This window comes from Physeter macrocephalus, chromosome 6 (genome assembly GCF_002837175.3).
Source record: "Physeter macrocephalus isolate SW-GA chromosome 6, ASM283717v5, whole genome shotgun sequence".
Taxonomy (NCBI): Eukaryota; Metazoa; Chordata; class Mammalia; order Artiodactyla; family Physeteridae; genus Physeter; species Physeter macrocephalus.
Window position 1 is genome coordinate 69,696,134 of NC_041219.1, and position 17,878 is coordinate 69,714,011.

The 17,878-nt window shown below is 35.4% G+C and overlaps 1 protein-coding gene across 1 annotated transcript in view; it reads right to left on the reverse strand.

The window, feature by feature from the left end:
- Positions 1–17,878, reverse strand: part of ST8SIA1 (ST8 alpha-N-acetyl-neuraminide alpha-2,8-sialyltransferase 1) — a 166,324-nt gene that overhangs the window by 48,648 nt on the left and 99,798 nt on the right. Inside the window, exon 4 of the mRNA XM_024129335.3 lies at positions 14,968–15,060. Within this exon, the coding sequence (XP_023985103.1) occupies positions 14,968–15,060 (93 nt within the window). The remainder of the gene's footprint in view (positions 1–14,967; positions 15,061–17,878) is intronic.

Below are 17,878 nucleotides of genomic sequence, written 5' to 3' on the forward strand. Positions count from 1 at the left end.
GGCTGTTAGTATTTGCCTTATGTATTGAGGTGCTCCTATGTTGGGTGCATAAATATTTACAATTGTTATATATTCTTCTTGGATCGATCCCTTGATCATTATGTAGTGTCCTTCTTTGTCTCTTGTAATAGTCTTTATTTTAAAGTCTATTTTGTCTTTTATGAGAATTGATACTGCAGCTTTCTTTTGATTTCCATTTGCATGGAATAAAAAGTACTGAGGAAAGTCTCAGAGACCTCTGGGACAACATTAAATGCACCAACATTCAGATTATAGGGGTCCCAGGAGAAGAAGAGAAAAAGAAAGGGACTGATAAAATATTTGAAGAGATTATAGTTGAAAACTTCCCCAATATGGGAAAGGAAATAGTTAATCAAGTCCAGGAAGCACAGAGAGTCCCATACAGGATAAATCCAAGGAGAAACACACCAAGACACATATTCATCAAACTATCAAAAATTAGATACAAAGAAAAAATATTAAAAGCAGCAAGGGGAAAACAACAAATAACACAGAAGGGAATCCCCAAAAGGTTAACAGCTGGTCTTTCAGCAGAAACTCTGCAAGCTAGAAGGGAGTGGCAAGACATATTTAAAGTGATGAAGGAGAAAAACCTAAAACCATGATTACTGTACACAGCATGGATCTCATTCAGATTTGATGGAGAAATTAAAACGTTTACAGGCAAGCAAAAGCTAAGGGAGTTCAGCACCACCAAACCAGCTTTACAACAAATGCTAAAGGAACTTCTCTAAACAGGAAACACAAGAGAAGGAAAAGACCTACAATAACAAACCCAAAACAATAAAGAAAATGGTAATAGGAACATACATATCGATAATTACCTTAAGCATAAATGGATTAAATGCTCCAAGCAAAAAACATAGACAAGCTGAATGGATACAAAAACAAGACCCGTATATATGCTGTCTACAAGAGACCCACTTCAGACCTAGGGACACATACAGACTGAAAGTGAGGGGATGGAAAAAGAGACATGTTCTTATAATTCAACGTGTTGAAAGTCAATATAAATCCTGTGTAAAAAATTCTTAACTTGGTACTCCTTCTGGGTCAACCCCTTAATGTTTTATCACTAGAGTGCAACTTACTCTCAATGGATCTGCATGAAAGTATCATGAAAAATTAGGCTATTCCAGTATTTACTAATTATGTTCTAATTATTCTTTTAAAGTAACATTTGATCTGACCTGCTACTTAATGCTGAGGATTAGAACTTCAGAGAGGGAAAGAGAAAGGGAAGAAACAGATGGACACTGATGTGATAACTACTCCATGTCAGGAGGTGGGTTCTTGTTGCCAGGCTCACTTCCACTGCTCCCAGGACAATGTTCCTCAAAAGATGCACAGAATGTTCTGACTTTCTGAATTCAGTACATAAAATTTGGGGTCTAAGCCAATCTTACTTAGATCTGGAAAGGCAGGAACACACACACACAAAATCAGGGCTTCATTCTATTGTCTGCTCTTCTAACTCAGAGGGCTACTGTATCATCAAAAGGAGTTAACATTAGGAGAAAATGTAAAATAACAAGACTTGCTTTTAATGATTTTTTTCCTATTATAAAACTTTGCAGCCAATTTGGAAAATGTTTATTTATTTCCTTAGGGATTTTCTATGCATATAGTTTTACATAGTTGAAGCATATGCATTTATATACTTATTTTTTCACTCACTATGTGGGCATTTTACCATTTGTTAAAATTATTCACGAATATTATTCCATAATATCATTGCATAATATTCCATCAATATGGACACTAGTTACAAAACCACAGATATATTTTTGTATGTCTAAAGAGTGCAAATGTTTTCAAATTATTTACAACATGATATGTATGCTTGTACACACTAGGGCTTTTTTCCCTTTATTTTTAGGACAGATTTGTAGAAAAATTATAAAAGGTCTATTTTAAGTAATTTTTATTTATCAACTTTTCAAAGAATCAACTTTAGCTTTTTAGATCCCCTCTGCTGTACTTTTGTTTTCAGGTTATTCTTTTCTGGGTTTCTGTTGTTGTTGCTGTTCCTTCTTTCAATTCTTTGGAGATCCTGGGACTTGAAGTTGATGCTGTGATGGAATAAGTCTTGAGGGTCTTCAGGGAAAGAATAATGTTATTTTGAATGGGCAAGGGATATGAATTGTTGTGACCCAAGGCAGATTATATTTTCCAAAGATGACCACAATAACATCTCCTATCATACATATGCTTTTAACAATGTGACTTTGACACTTCTCCTAACAACAGGCAGATCTGTGCTAGGACTCTTTCCTCTCGAAGCTGGGTGGGCCTTTGTGATTGCCTCAACCTATAGAATGTGATGGAACTGACCTATATGTCATTTCCATTGTGAGGTTATACAAATGTCACTACTTCTGCCATGTCCTCTTTGGACACTAGCTTTGGTGGAAGCCAGCTACCATACAAACAATCCAACTGTATTGAGGCTGGCATGCTGTGAGGGAGCCCAAACAAGCTCACAAGGAGAGACCACATGGAGATCCCTGAGACTAGATGGAGAAAAAGAGATGCCCAGCCAACCCCAGCTGCTCCAATCCTTCATCATTTCAACTCCAGTCACTGGATGAGAGATCATAAGCCAGATTTCCTGAGCCTGGTCCTTCCTGAATTCCTGACCCACAGAAACTGTGAAAGACACTAAAATGACTGTTGTTGTTCAAGCCATGGCAAATGATTTGCTATTGAGCAATAAATAACTGAAACAAGAGCTTTAAAACACTTCACTCTCTCCCTCCCAATTTAAGTGATGTTATTTTCCAGTACAGTCATCCCTTGGTATCTGCAGGGAATTAATTCCAGGACCCAGTCCATGGATACTCACATCCCTTAAAGCAGGCTCTCCATATCTGTGGCTTCTACAAATCATACGTAAAGATAATGTATAATTATTATTTCATATGGGTGAGGTTCGTTTAGATTTGTTTATATGTTTACCAATTTCTTTGCCATCCCAGATTTTCCTTCTAAAGTAACATTCTTTTTTCCTGAAATACATTCTTTAGAATTTCTTTCTCTGAAGGTCTGCTGATGGTAAATAATCTGTTTTTACAGAAAATGTTTTTCTTACTTCAAAGACAATTTGTACACACTCCTATGTTGATAGTTTCTTCTCTCACCATTTTGAAGATATTTTCCCACTGATTTCTCTTTTTCTTTAAATTTGTATTGGAGTATAGTTGATTTACAATGTTGTGTTACTTTCAGGCGTACAACAAAGTGAATCAGTTATACATATACATATATCCAATCTTTTTTTTTTTTAGATTCTTTTCCCATACAGGCCATTACAGAGTATTGAGTAGAGTTCCCTGTGCTATACAGCAGGTTCTTACTAGTTATCTGTTTTATATATAGTAGTATGTATATGTCAATCCCAATCTCTCAATTTATCCTCCCCCCCAATCCCCTGCTAACCATAAGTTTTAACATCTGTGACACTACTTCTGTTTTGTAAATAAATTCATTTGTACCCTTTTTTTTTAGATTACACATATAAGTGATATCATATATTTGTCTTTCTGTGTCTGACTTACTTCACTCAGTATGACAACCTCTAGTAGTATGTACATGTCAATCCCAATCTCCCAATTTATCCTCCCCCCCAATCCCCTGCTAACCATAAGTTTTTACATCTGTGACACTACTTCTGTTTTGTAAATAAATTCATTTGTACCCTTTTTTTTAGATTACACATATAAGTGATATCATATATTTGTCTTTCTGTGTCTGACTTACTTCACTCAGTATGACAATCTCTAGGTCCATCCATGTTACTGCAAATGGCATTATTTTGTCCTTTTTATGGCTGAGTAATATTCCATTGGATATATGTACCACATCTTCTTTATCCATTCCTCTGCTGATGGACATTTAGGTTGCTTCCACGTCCTGGCTATTGTAAATAGTGCTGCAATGAACACTGGGGTGCATGTACCTTTTTGAATTATGGTTTTCTCCAGATATATGCCCAGGTGTGGGATTGCTGGGTCATATGGTGGTTCTATGTTTAGTTTTTTAAGGAACTTCCATACTGTTCTCTATGGTGGCTGCACCAACTGACATTCCCACCAAAAGTGTAGGAGGGTACTCTTTTCTCCACACCCTCTCCAGCATTTATTGTTTGCAGATTTTTTGATGACGGCCATTCTGACTAGTGTGAGGTGATACCTAGTTGTAGTTTTGATTTGCATTTCTCTAATAATTAGTGAAGTTGAGCATCTTTTCATGTGCTATTTGGCAATCTGTACATCTTCTTTGGAGAAATGTCTGTTTAGGTTTTCTGCCCATTTTTGGATTGGGTTGTTTGTTTTTTTTGATATTGAGCGGAATGAGCTGTTTGTATATTTTGGAGATTAATCCTTTGTCAGTTGCTTCATTTGCAAATATTTTCCCCCAATCTGAGGGCTGTCTTTTCGTTTTGTTTATGGTTTCTTTTGCTGTGCAAAAGCTTTTAAGTTTAATTAGATTCCATTTGTTTTTTCCCATTGATTTCTGACTTCCATTTTTACTGTTGGAAGAAGTCTGCTTTTAGTGTAATGATCATTCTTTTGCAGGTAATGTCTTTTTTCTCCAGCTGCTTTTAAAAGCTTTTTATTATGTTTAGTTCAATTTTACTAAAATGGTCTAGGTTTGCATTTTTTTTTAATTTAATTCATGTTTGATACTTTGTTTTTTGTATTTATGGATTACATTACTCTTTAAGTCTGAAGAAGTCTCAACTTTTACCTCTATTTTATAATTCCACAATTCCATTTAAAGAAAGACTGGACTGGTAGTCATTCTTATTCCAGTCTCCAAGTTTCTTTGTCTTGTCTTCATATTTTCTATATCTTTGTATCTAAAAAATTATTTGCTCTATTTTCCAGTTCACTGATTCTCTCTTCAGTTATGTCTAATCTGATGTCTGTCCATTTCAACATTTATATTTTCATTTCTAAATTTCTTATTTGGGGGACTTCCCTGGTGGTCCAGTGGTTAAGAATCTGTCTTCCAATTCAGGGGAGGTGGGTTCAATCCCTGGTCGGGGAACTAAGATCCCACATGCCATGGGGCAACTAAGCCCAGATGCTCTAGAGCCCGCACGCCGCAACTAGAGAGTCCCCATGCCGCAACAAAAGATCCTGCATGCTGCAACTAAGACACAATGCAGCCAAATAAATAAATATTTTTTAAAAAATAAAATAAAATTCCTATTTGGCTCTTTTTTAAAGCTATCTAGGTAATTTTGATATTTTCTTGCTGACTTTTGATTCATATTTATTTTTTCTATAAGAATTTCATACTTAGTAATATATTGCATCTGACAATTTCAGTAAATTCTCAGGCGTGTCTATCCACAATTTTTGTTTACTTTTTATCTCTGAGGACTTTCAATATTGTGAATTTCAGTGTTTCCTTATGAGCTTATGTCTGTTTGAAGGTGGTATTCTGAGAGCTTTCCTCTAGAAGAAATTTGTGTTTGCTTCTATTAGAAGCCATAGACTGCTAATATGACTTGGGACCACATTGTCCCTTATCAAGGCTTAATATGGGGCACACATTAACATGGTAAATCCAGGGCTTGGTCTCCTGTTCTCAGCTTTGGTATCAGAATTTTATAGTTCACAATGCTTGGTCTGGTTTTAGGTTCATGATTTTCTGTTTTGTGCTTTGGGGTTTTTTGTTTGTTTGGGGGAGAAGCATGCAGATACTCTTGGAGATTCCCTAAATTCGATGAGCCCAATAATGCATTAAAAATATGTTTTAACCAAGAACAAAATGTATTCCAACAGGAGAGTCCTCCTGAGTAGCTATTCTGGGTATTAATCAGAATAACTTCTACTGGCCACAGCTACATTATTTCATTTACATCTCTCAACAATCCTCAAGGTAAATAATTTTATTCTCAACTCACAGGGGGGAGGTTAAGTAACTAAACTAACATAGCTAGCAAGTATGAAGCACTTACTAGCAGTGGCACTAGAATTTGAATACAAAGTCTGTTTAAAGCCAAAACTGGGATAACTATTTCATCCAGACACAAACTCCACACAGATCTACACCCTTTTAGAGGCATCTCTTCTCTGTCTTCTCCTTGCTCTCTCTAGCTCCAGTTTTAGCATCTGCCTTTTAATTCCCTTATATCACAGCAGATGTTAGACAGAATGGCTATCAGTGACTGCCAAACCTTGGTGCAAACACTGATAAACTGCTCTAAGTTTGGAGAGAAAAGAAAAAAGAAGTCAGCGGGCAGAAGAGATGGAGATGTTTAGGAACACAGTCTGAGGCATGAGTCATGTAGAATGTTAAAAAGAAGTTGCTATAAACCCTCTTTGGATCCAAGTCATTCTCCTCAAAGCTCAAATTATTTTTGAAAAAGTACATCAATAAAATAAGCAATTGTTCTCCCAGATAATACCTCTACACTCCCAAGTGCCTTTAGTAAAATTAGAGGTGATAACCATTGGATAGTCTCTTCACTTGTACGAAAAGAGATTACCCAGTTTCTACCTGATATTAGAAACCTCAAAATAAATATTTGGATCTTATATCAAGTCCTTCCAGTCAACTAAAAGCCACACACTTATAAATTTTAAAAGGTTAACTCCACCATGATTTGTACTCCATTTGTTCCGATAGCTTTTTTGTTCCTTAATTTATGTCAACTTTTTTAAAAAAGAGGAACCAAGTTTTCCCTGCTAAGCATTTGATTAATACTGCTTTGAAATATGTGTTACTAAAAAATTTATCTCCTTAGTTTAAGACCATAGAAACATTTTAACTGACACAAAAAAATTCATTAAATTTCCTTTTTAAAGACAATTTAAACCAGAAATTCAGTTTGAAGGATATTTAAAATATATTTATTCACTTATTCATTCATTCCCTAAACATTTACTGTGCATGTCCTGTATGCCAAAAAACATGCTGGGGTCTCAAGAGCACAGATAAAAGATTCTTGACCCCAAGCTGTTCACACTGATACTACTGCCTCTAATATGCCCACATGGAAGCACACACTCAGAACACTGATGCTCTTTTTTTGTGGCTGCAAATAATAATTACTGCCCAAGCTGGAGCCTCAAGGCTCAAAAGTAATATCATAACAGGACAATCAATTAAGTTCCAGTTTTTATTTTTTAACCATCATTTGCCCAAATATGTACTGAACACCTGATATGGGCAAAATGGCTAACTGAGTTTTCAATTCTATTGAAAAATTAAGAAACAAGCTTTGAGAACTGTAATTTCTAATTCTACTTGATAGAATGACTCAGTTTGGGTCACTGAATTTTAATCCTATTGTGAGTAATGGAAGCCTTGGAAAAACGGATTTAAAAAATACATAATACACATACATAAAATTTTAAAAATAAATTTCAGAAGGGGTCCCCTGGACCCCCTTCATGGATTCCAAGACCACAGAATGTCTGCTGACTGGGAGCAACTTCAGGGTATGAGTTGTATTTTCTTCAACTTTGTATTCTCTGTCTCAGAGTAGATTTCAAAATATATTTGTTGAATGAGCACCTCTGCAACTTTGTTCTTGTGAAGTTCCCATTTTAATATCCCTCTTCCCCCATGAATTTCCAAATCCTCAAATTCCACATATGCACTTTTCTAAAACATTTACTCAAGACTAATCTGATAGCCTAAACAACTATTTTCCAAACTCTACTTTCATAATTTTCCCTTGTCCACTTCACAAAAGGCATACCTCCTATTATCCCAAATATTATAATGATGCAGTGCCCCAGAGTGTAAAAGCCACCAGGCAACCAAAGAAACATTTGTAAGGTACATAGTTTCTGAAGACGTGTCCCCTGAGAAAAAGCAAAAAGATCTTTATAAGAAATAGATGGAGGCTGTGCCTTATTTTATACAGGGGACAAACTCTTGGCAACTCCTATACTTTACTTATATGTTGAATAATTAGAACTCAGAAGTGAGATGTTTATATGGGGTTACATCTTAGCACTTAATTGAATAAAATGTAGTCTGCCTTTTTCTGACAGAAAGTCAACTCAACTTAATGAACTAATTTGACAAAGCGCACTGGCTTTGCTATGAGGACATGGAACATCCAAAAAGCTAAATCTGCACTTCTGAGACTTTGACAATATGTATTTAAATATGCACAATGTAGAAAGCTCTGAAAGTTCATGCTTGGCAACAATTTAACTTCATGCCAAAAAAAATTATGTAACTTTTAAAAGATCAAGGAAATAATAACGGATTTTAAAAATTCTTTTAAAGGGTATTTGAACAAAAATGTTTGTTGGACCAATGGGTTAGAGCTGGTGCATGTTAATGAAGGGCAACCCTGTGAAGGGATCCTTGTTGCCATCCACCTACAAAACCCAGCAAAGGAAGGAAGAGGACAACAGCAGTGGGTCTGAAGATACAACAGACTCTGCTGTCACATTAGAATAACTTCTCTAACCCATAAAAATGCAATCAGAAGTTGAATGCGACTGAAAAGCCCTTTCTAATCTGTGTCCCGGGCACCCTAACTAATCCTTTTGTTCTAGGTGCTGTCAAAAAGAGTTCACTATACACCCATTGAAAAACAATCTGTTAAGAGAATAGAACTCATCTTAAGTGTTCTTATTACCACACACTCAAAGAAACAGGGGCACAAGGAAACTTTTGGAGGCTATGGTTATGTTTATTACCTTGATGATGGTGATAGTATCATCGGTGTATGCATATGCCCAGACTCATCAAATTATACACATTAAACATGTGCAGTTTTTTTTGTATATCAATTATACCTCAATAAAGCTTTTTTAAAAACTGAGAATGTACTCTAGACAAGATATCCTAACAAAGGCTATAGCAGAGCCCCTTCTTACTGAGAATTTCTACTAACTACATCAACGAATATTACCTTCTCTAACCTTATTTTTCCTACAGGCAGAATAACGTGTACATTATAAATATATATATATATACATTAATTATACATATATAATGTGTGAATCATCATTATGGGTGCCTCTCGTATATACTGAATTTTCTCACGCCTGTTTTATCTTGATACCGATATCTTTTCTACGAGAATTTTGTAGTGAAAACTCATAGTGCTTATAACTCTCAGTGGAATATTTTTATAAGAATCAAGGATCTGGAGGACAGCCATGAAAATTAGTGGTACTTAGGCATTTCCACTGCACATCTTTGCCCAATGAATTTGACTTTTAGTCACATGAAAGTGCAAGACACTGCCAGCATCTTGGGTGTGCAAAGCTTTGGGAGGAGACTACAAGATCTGAATAAAAAACTTCCTGAATCCAACACTCTCGTCCCCTGAGAAGGAACCGCTTGTTGGTCCTCAGAATTGTTATGGATGTGTCTCTAAACCGTCCTGTTAATTAGTTTTATTTTTACCTTTATATGGACATCCTACTGTATTTTTTATGACTCCCCTCTTTTTGTCAATATCAGGTTTTTGAAGCTCACCCACTTTATTGTGGGTAGTCATAGTTCGTGGCAGTAAGGCATTCCACTATGTGAAGATACCTGAATTCATTGGTTCATTCCACCATGAATTCACAATCAACTATTTTAATTTTTAGCTACTATAAACGTTATTATACATTTCTCTCTTATAAATACTGTTTTTCTCTAGGGTATATACCTAGGAGTGGAACTGCTAGGGCATGGAGCATGTGTGTCTTCAACCCTACTACATAACGTCAAAACACATTCCAGAGTGGTTGGAACCATATTCCCTCCAAATAGCATATATGGTACTTTCGGGTCCACATCCTCACTAACAGTTGGAATAAGTTCTGCCAACCTGATGGATGTGTAATGGTATCTCCTAGGGATTTTTATTTGCATTTTTTCTGATTACTAATGAGGTAAAGCATCTATTCATTCATTTATTGGCTATTTGGAGTTGTTCTATGAAGTCTGGTTCAACTCTTTGACTTATTTTCCTACTGGTTTTCTGTTTTTCATATTCAATTAATTTATTTCTAAATTACACGTAAAAGAGTTATTTGTATATGCTGGATCCAAGTCCTTTGTTAGTTGTCTTCCTCTAAAATGTGGTTGTATTTGCCCTACTTCTACCACGTCTTTTTATGAATAAAAGTTCCCAATTTTAATAAATCAAACTTATCAGTCTTTTCCCTTCTATTTAGTGCTATGTGATTCTTATATAAGAAATCACAAGACCTATGTTATTTTCTACAAGCTTTCTTGTTTTGCTTTTCAAAGTTAGGTCTTAACCATCTGGAAATGATATTTGGTATAAGGTATGAGGTAGAGGTATAATTTCATAGACAACCGAACTGTCTCCACATCATTTTGGAAAATGTGTCCTTTTCTCTCTGATCTACAATATTACCTCTGTCATATATTAAGGGTCTATATATACGTGAATCTGATAACTACAGAAGGAGAAAGGAAAGGGTCAAAAATTAAATGTTTAAGAGGCAAAGTAAACCTGTTGGTTAAGATTAAGTTCAATATAAAGAATTAGTGCAAGGTTAAGCAAGAATCATTAGAATTAATATTATTTGACATTTAGGTTGTCCAAAATGTCCCTCAATAAAATTCCGTAATTTTTCTATAGAGGGTTTGCTTTTTTGTCTAATTGTTTGTTTGCTTTTTTGGCCGAGCCACGTGGCTTGCGGGATCTTAGTTCCCTGACCAGGGATTGAACCCAGGCCGGAACGGTGAAAGCACCGAGTCCTAACCACTGGACCACCAGGGAATTCCCATTGTCTAACTGTTAAGCATATCAAAGTATCTGATGTTACTGGGATATATTTTTCCATATTTCACAAAATGGAACTGCTATATGCATTTTGATTTTGTATTCAAACACCTTGAAACATTGAATACACTTTGTTAAGTGAAAAAACTTTCACTCCCTTTTCCAAAATGACTTATCACTTGTGGAAACTCAATTGTCTCCTTGTGCAACATATGGATCATCTGGAAAGATGGGGTGTGCGATGGTCACTGGTTAAGAGTATGGGTTTTGGATTGAGACAAGTCTGGGTGAAGTCCCGGACTGATGACCAGCAGCTGTGAATATGAGCAGATGACAAAACTTATGTCACATTTGTTTTTCTGTAAAAACACACATTAAAGTACTTCCTCATTAGGATTATTTTGAGATTAAAAGAGGCAATGCATATAAAGAACACAGAACCTGGCACATAGAAACACTGACTAAATGTTGACCCAGCATTGATCATAATGACTCTTGCTTGCCTTGCATTAATTCTTTATATTGAACTTTTTTCCCTTCAAACAATTATTGATCCTTTCCTTTCTCCTTCTGTAGTTATAATTTTTCTCACAATCACAATCTCACTTTCTCTTTCATCTTGCTCTGTCTTGTTCTAAATAAATACCCGTTTTCACGAGCTTTTTAAAATCTTACCACCAACTCCACATATTCAGGTAGAAAAATAGACTCTTTTGTCCTTCAGTGTAATGTACTGAATGTTTCATTCCCCTCCAGGAACGGAAAAGTATTATACTATGGTCATGCAAGACATTACCATTGGGGTAAACTGGATGAAGAGTACAAAGAACCTTCCTGTACTTTTTTTTGTTTTGCAACTTCTTGTGAATCTGAAATTATCTAAAAAAATTTAAATAATCAAAGAAAAATATTTTTGTAAGTGTTCTCTTGACCTTTTGCTCATTCTCTGAATCTGATATGAATCCTTCCCAATTTTAAAAATTGCACATTTTTATGATTTCCAGAACCCCAATCCACTTAATTGAATTAAAGAGACATCATCATCATTGTTGATTTTCTGACATCTTCCTGATCAGACCCCCAAGCCCTCTCACAAAAACCCACAAAAAACCCAAGACTGAGTGAGAGTCAATAACTAAACTGTAAAAGAGAAAAATGTTTTGTTTTCTTATTCTTCCCAACTCCTTGCTATGCTACATTAGTTTATGTCAGCAAACAAATCACACTAAAAATTAAATACAGAGCACTGATTTTTGGTCATTCATTTAAGTTATTCAATACTAACTCACAAAGTTGACTGGCATTTTTGGTTTTCAGTGACATTTTTAAAACTAACTGTTTATTATGAAAGTAATATACCTATAAAGCTATATTCACTGACAGCAAAAAGGCTTACCATACAAAAATGAACAGAAAACTAAAGTACAAATTTTGGAAAATGTCAAATCATATATGTAGCATTAAGTCAAAAAAATAGGAAGAATAATCTGAATACAGAAAGAACAAAAACACAAAACTGTTAAGTCCATTTATACAGTCTTGATGAAACCTAAGAGGACATTATATCCATAAAAAATATGCTGCTATGAAAAAAATAATTTAGCTCACAAAAAATAAAAATACAATTAAAAAGTGGAAATGGTCGACTACATAGCAGAATGAACACAACTAAAATACGATTTATTGAGCTGAAAGGGGTTATTCTTGGGACACAACACACACAAAAAGCTACATGGTACAAGGAGAGAGTTAGAAATCATGGTTAATATATCTAGAAGTTCTAATATCCACTTAATAGGAGCACTAGAAAGAGAGAGCAAATATAATGAAGAAGAGGAAATAATCAGGCATATAAGAGAGAGAATGTTCACAAAGATGAAAAGCAATACTAATGATAGCTAACATTTATATAGTGCTTACAATATACCAGGCACTGTTCTAAGCATATATGTAATTATAATATACATATATACACACACACATATTTACACATATATACATCTACATATATATGCAGTTTAATTCATTGTAAGTATGAATTAAACGAAGTATTATTATCCCTGCTTTACAGATGAGGAAACTGAAGGAGGAAGTGTTAAGTAACTCAGTCAAGCTCACACAGCTGTGAGTGGGCGAGCAGGAAGCGAAAACCAAGTCATCTTGCTTTAGAGGACAGACTCATAACCACTACACCTCCACATCTTCCAACTCAAAAGACCTCTCATTAATGTGCCAAGCAACATTAATGAAAACAGAGACCCACTCTGAGATATATCTTGGTAAACTTTCTGAATTTAAATGGTAAAAAGAAATGTATAAGTTTTAGTGGAGGAAGGAAAGAAAGAGTTCCCTCAAACAAAAAAATGAATAAATTTCCATTAGAGTTTTGCTTGGCAACTCTGGGTGCCAGAAGATAATGAAACAATATCTTCAAAGTTCTGAAGAATATATGGAATATCCGAAAAAAGTGTACCTCGTGTTAGTTATAGTTATTTACAAATGGTGAGGTTTGGGGTGATTCTTTTTGTTACCATCTTCTTTGTATTTTTCTCTCTTAATTTCTTATAATGAACATATATTTTTGTGGAAAAACATTAAGATCAGTGTTATAAAAATAAAGATAGTCACATGGATTAAATTTCTTAAGTATGAAAAATGAAACTATAAATGCACTAAAAATATACAGGATAATATTTTCTCATTGGAGGGGATGTGGGTAAGGAAGATTGTCTAAAGATAGTTTTTTTTTTTTAAAAAAAGGAAAAGACTAACAAGTTTCTTTGTATAAAAAATGTTGAGTTCTGATAGGACAGAAGGTAAACAGACTAGAAGAAATTTCACATGGGGGGGGATGTGGGTAAGGAAGATTGTCTAAAGATAGTTTTTTTTTTTAAAAAAAGGAAAAGACTAACAAGTTTCTTTGTATAAAAAATGTTGAGTTCTGATAGGACAGAAGGTAAACAGACTAGAAGAAAATATTTGCTCCATATATAGCAAAGACTTAATATCTGTACAGTTCTTATAAATCAACAGGAAAATAGTTTGTAAAAAGAAAAAAAGTACGAAATGAGCAAAAAATGCAAATAGGCAATTTACAGAAGAAAAAATACTAATAGTCAATACCCACTCAGCCCTTCTTATATTCAAAAAAACCCACATATTAAATAAAAAATAATGTATCATTTTAACTCAGCAAACTGACAGAAATTTAAAAGATGAACAGCACATAATGTTTTCAGTATTGGAAAACAGGCAGTCTGATCCATGACCGAAGAGGAAGTAAATGGTACATTTTGGAAGTGTAATTTCACAGTATCTGTCAAATTAAAAATTGGTGTGTTTCCCAACATCCATTTTATGGGAATACTTACTTATGAACCAAAACAAGTAGCGTAGCATTGTTTATCAAGTGACACACAAGTGCTGTCCACTTGGATAAGACTTCCTTAGGTGGCAAATGCCTGAGCTTAGAATATCTGGGTATTTCACTATTAACTGCTAGTGTACATGGGGCAGCATAAAGGCGATGTTCGACTCTTCTTTTTACAGAGATTGAGTCATTCTCTACGATGAACAGTCCTTGGATAAACAGCTCACAGCTTACCACTGGGCTTCATCAACTAGAGACCGACGACCCCCAGAAGCTCCCACAGCAGCTGCCAAGATTTCTGGAATCGATACTAGAGTAAGAGTTTTCCATATGCTTTCCCAAATCTGACTGAATATCATGTGATGGACTATATTGTAACATCATATAATCACACATTCCTGTACATTCCCACAATATTGCTACTTTCATGCATGCATATGCAGTAAACTGGTCACTTCTCTGTTTTTACTCTTTAATAAAGTTGATATGACTTCAGTTCGCCAATCAGTGCCAATCAATGAGTTGGGACTGAAGCCAACAAGTTGGAAAGTAGTAGTAATAAGCACGATATCATATTACTTCTTTGAGCAAAACGATGGATTCACATGTTATTTTTACCATCTCTAAAGGCAAGAAACGGAATCCCAGAGGAAGCATGAAATAGTGTCTGGATTCCCATAATCCTGTCTAGTTTATTTACAATTCCCTCCTTCATCCTTCCTGCCTGTCCAGATGGTTTTCTTCTTTGTTTCCCAAACTGAATTATGTTCACTGCCTTTAAGATGTTAAATACTTCGAAAGCCTTCCTTTTAATTCCTCACAAACAGAAGTCATAAACTCTTACCTTTGCCGAATTATGCTGGGGTTAGCCGTCACTAAATGACTTTTGGATCCAACATCCTTAGTGTATTCACTTGACAAAGGAGGAAGATTGCATCTAGAGAGACAAGAACAAGCACTTCAGAATGATTTACTTACTTTTAAATCAGGTCAATTATCATGGCAAATAGGAATTTTACTAAGTCTAGCTCAATTCACAAAAAACTGTTTTTATCACCTCTCCCTTCTAATAGACATTAGATGACTAACTCTTAGCATCTTCAAAATGCTGCCATAAAAACTATTTCTGTTCTAGAAGAAAGAAAATGTCAGTTAGAAAGATAAGGGATTTACTAAAGGAAAGAGATATAACTAAAATGAATTTATTCCATTCAAAATATTTTTGAGGTGATAAGTCAGGGTCCAGTAGACTTGAAATTAGCGCTCAGGAGGGTGTAGTCCCCTAGAAGACACAGGACCTTGTGGATACCAACAAACTTCAAGAGAAAAGGAAGAATTGTACTTGCTTGTGTTTTTCATTCTTTTCCCACATTCTAAATTATAATAGTACATTCAAGGCAAACCCTGCCACCTAAATCGATGCATGTGCGACTTTTGGGTACGTGACCAACGTATGGTTTGCCTACTGGTGAAGACAAAATAATCTGTCATTTAAAGAAACGCAATGATTCTCCACCATCCCAGTCTAGGCAAGGGAAGAGTACAGGTGACAGAAATAGCTCCTCCTCCCTCAGACACACACACACACACACACACACACACACACACACACCACAGCCCTGGGTGCTCTCCTCTACCGCAATGTCTTATGAATGCTTACAACAGAAAATATTGCAACTGCAAATCCAAATCCCATGGCTTTCTGCCAGTGAGACATTAACCAAGTTGTCAACTGCCTCAGTTTCCCCATTACACAAAATGAGGATAATGACTTTTCCTCTCCAATAAGGTGGTTGCAAGGATTAAAGTAAGAAATGTATAAAAAGTCCCTACCTTGATGCCTCATACATAGTAAAAGCTCAAATATATCACATATCAGAAATATCATATAAATATAACTAAATATATATCGATTACTTCTGACCATCCCAAATGAGTCTATAGCTTCCATTAGATTTTCTTTTATTACTGAGTCCTAAGTGCTCCTCTCTAGCCATGTCTCTAAGTTGACTCCACAGCAGGGCACCTCTAACTTTTTCTTACTTCAGCAAACCAAAGCATCATTTATTTGCCAGTAGACATCTTACAAATATTAAGGTCTCGGCCATTCCCCAACTATTAATTTCCCTACAAATTTCCCCCAGGACATGGACTTGTCTGAGCACCGACTCAGCTGATCAGCACAAGTTCCTTGATGTCGTCTCGTATTTACCGTGTTTGACTCCTACCACATCAGGCCATCCCATGCAGACACTTGTCTCAGCTGATTTGGAATCTTCCTTTCACCTGCTCTTTGGTAACAAGATCCTGGTTCTCCTGGCAGCTCCCCACAGATTAATGTCAGCCAGCTGAGTGCCCATTGAGAACTAACACAACAGGCATGGTGGGGAGCCTGGGGGAAGCCAAGTCACAGAGCCTACTTAAGGCACCTCTAGTCTAGTGGTTGCACCATATCCCAAGAGGTTTCCGAAGACCATGTCGGGGAGTGAGCTTATTAACCGAAAGGCTCATGCAGCCATGGTGCTAACTGGTGTCTTGTGATTTAACTGATCTTTGCAAAGATGAAAAGGACTCCCAGGATAAAACACAGACTAGAATTTGGGCATCTGTCTCTCTTTTTTTTTGATGAATGTAATTTTTTTGTTTTTTTTTAGTTTTTATTGCAGTCTAGTTGATTTACAATGTTGTGTTAGTTTCAGGTGTACAGCAAAGTGAATCAGTTATATACACACACACACATATATATATCCATATATATTCCCATTCTTTTTCAGATTCTTTTCCCATTTAGGTTATTACAGAATACTGAGTAGAGTTCCCTGTGCTATACAGTAGGTCCTTGTTAGTTATCTGTTTTATATATAGCAGTGTGTATATGTTAATCCCAATCTCCTAATTTATTACTTCCCCTTTGATCCTGATGGCCCTTCATAACATCTGAGAATCAACCACATTATATTAAACCTGTAAACTCTGAATATTGCCGGAAAGTGTGGTTAACCTGTTTTGTCATCGTTAAATGAAACTAGTTGGTATTCCTGAAAAAATACTTTTTGTTTTTCTGTGCATTCCTCGTAGAATGATCCATGGCTCATATGTCTGAGTCCACTTCACACCTCCTATCACAGAGCAAAAGCTCAGAAAAACACTTCCAGACACTAACTGCTAATTTTATTTTTTAAAGTATTGCTTTTGGTTACAGAGCAAATGTTTTCTTTGAAAAACGGGGAGTTGACTTCTAGCATTAGAAGACATATTTGAAAATGTCCAAGCAAAGGAAATTATGGCACTGTTATATCCTAATTCTGGAAAACATCTTGAACTGTAACTGGGTATACCACTGTGTACAGGTAAGGCTGTTTTTGGATCTCATCTTTCAATGTAACTGTCCATGTACCCTATAGTCCAGGAACATACTATGTGCTTTCTAATCACATTTACTCACTAAATGTTTAATTTTGAACATATGATATTACCTCAATTTCCTCAGGGTTCCCCCAAAATGTGTATTAAGCAACCGTGCATAAATAGATACATAAATGGTCAAATAAGAATACTTTATAAACAATTTATCAACATTTAATTACTCCCACATTGTAATCTATTAATAAGGCTTTTTAAAAATTCAAAGGTGTTATGATAATGGCGCCATTCTTGAAACTGAATCAAAGGCACATGCACATCTAGTTTTTTTTGGTTTTTTTTTTTTTTTTTTTTTTTTTTTTTTTTTTTTTTTTTTGCGGTACGCGGGCCTC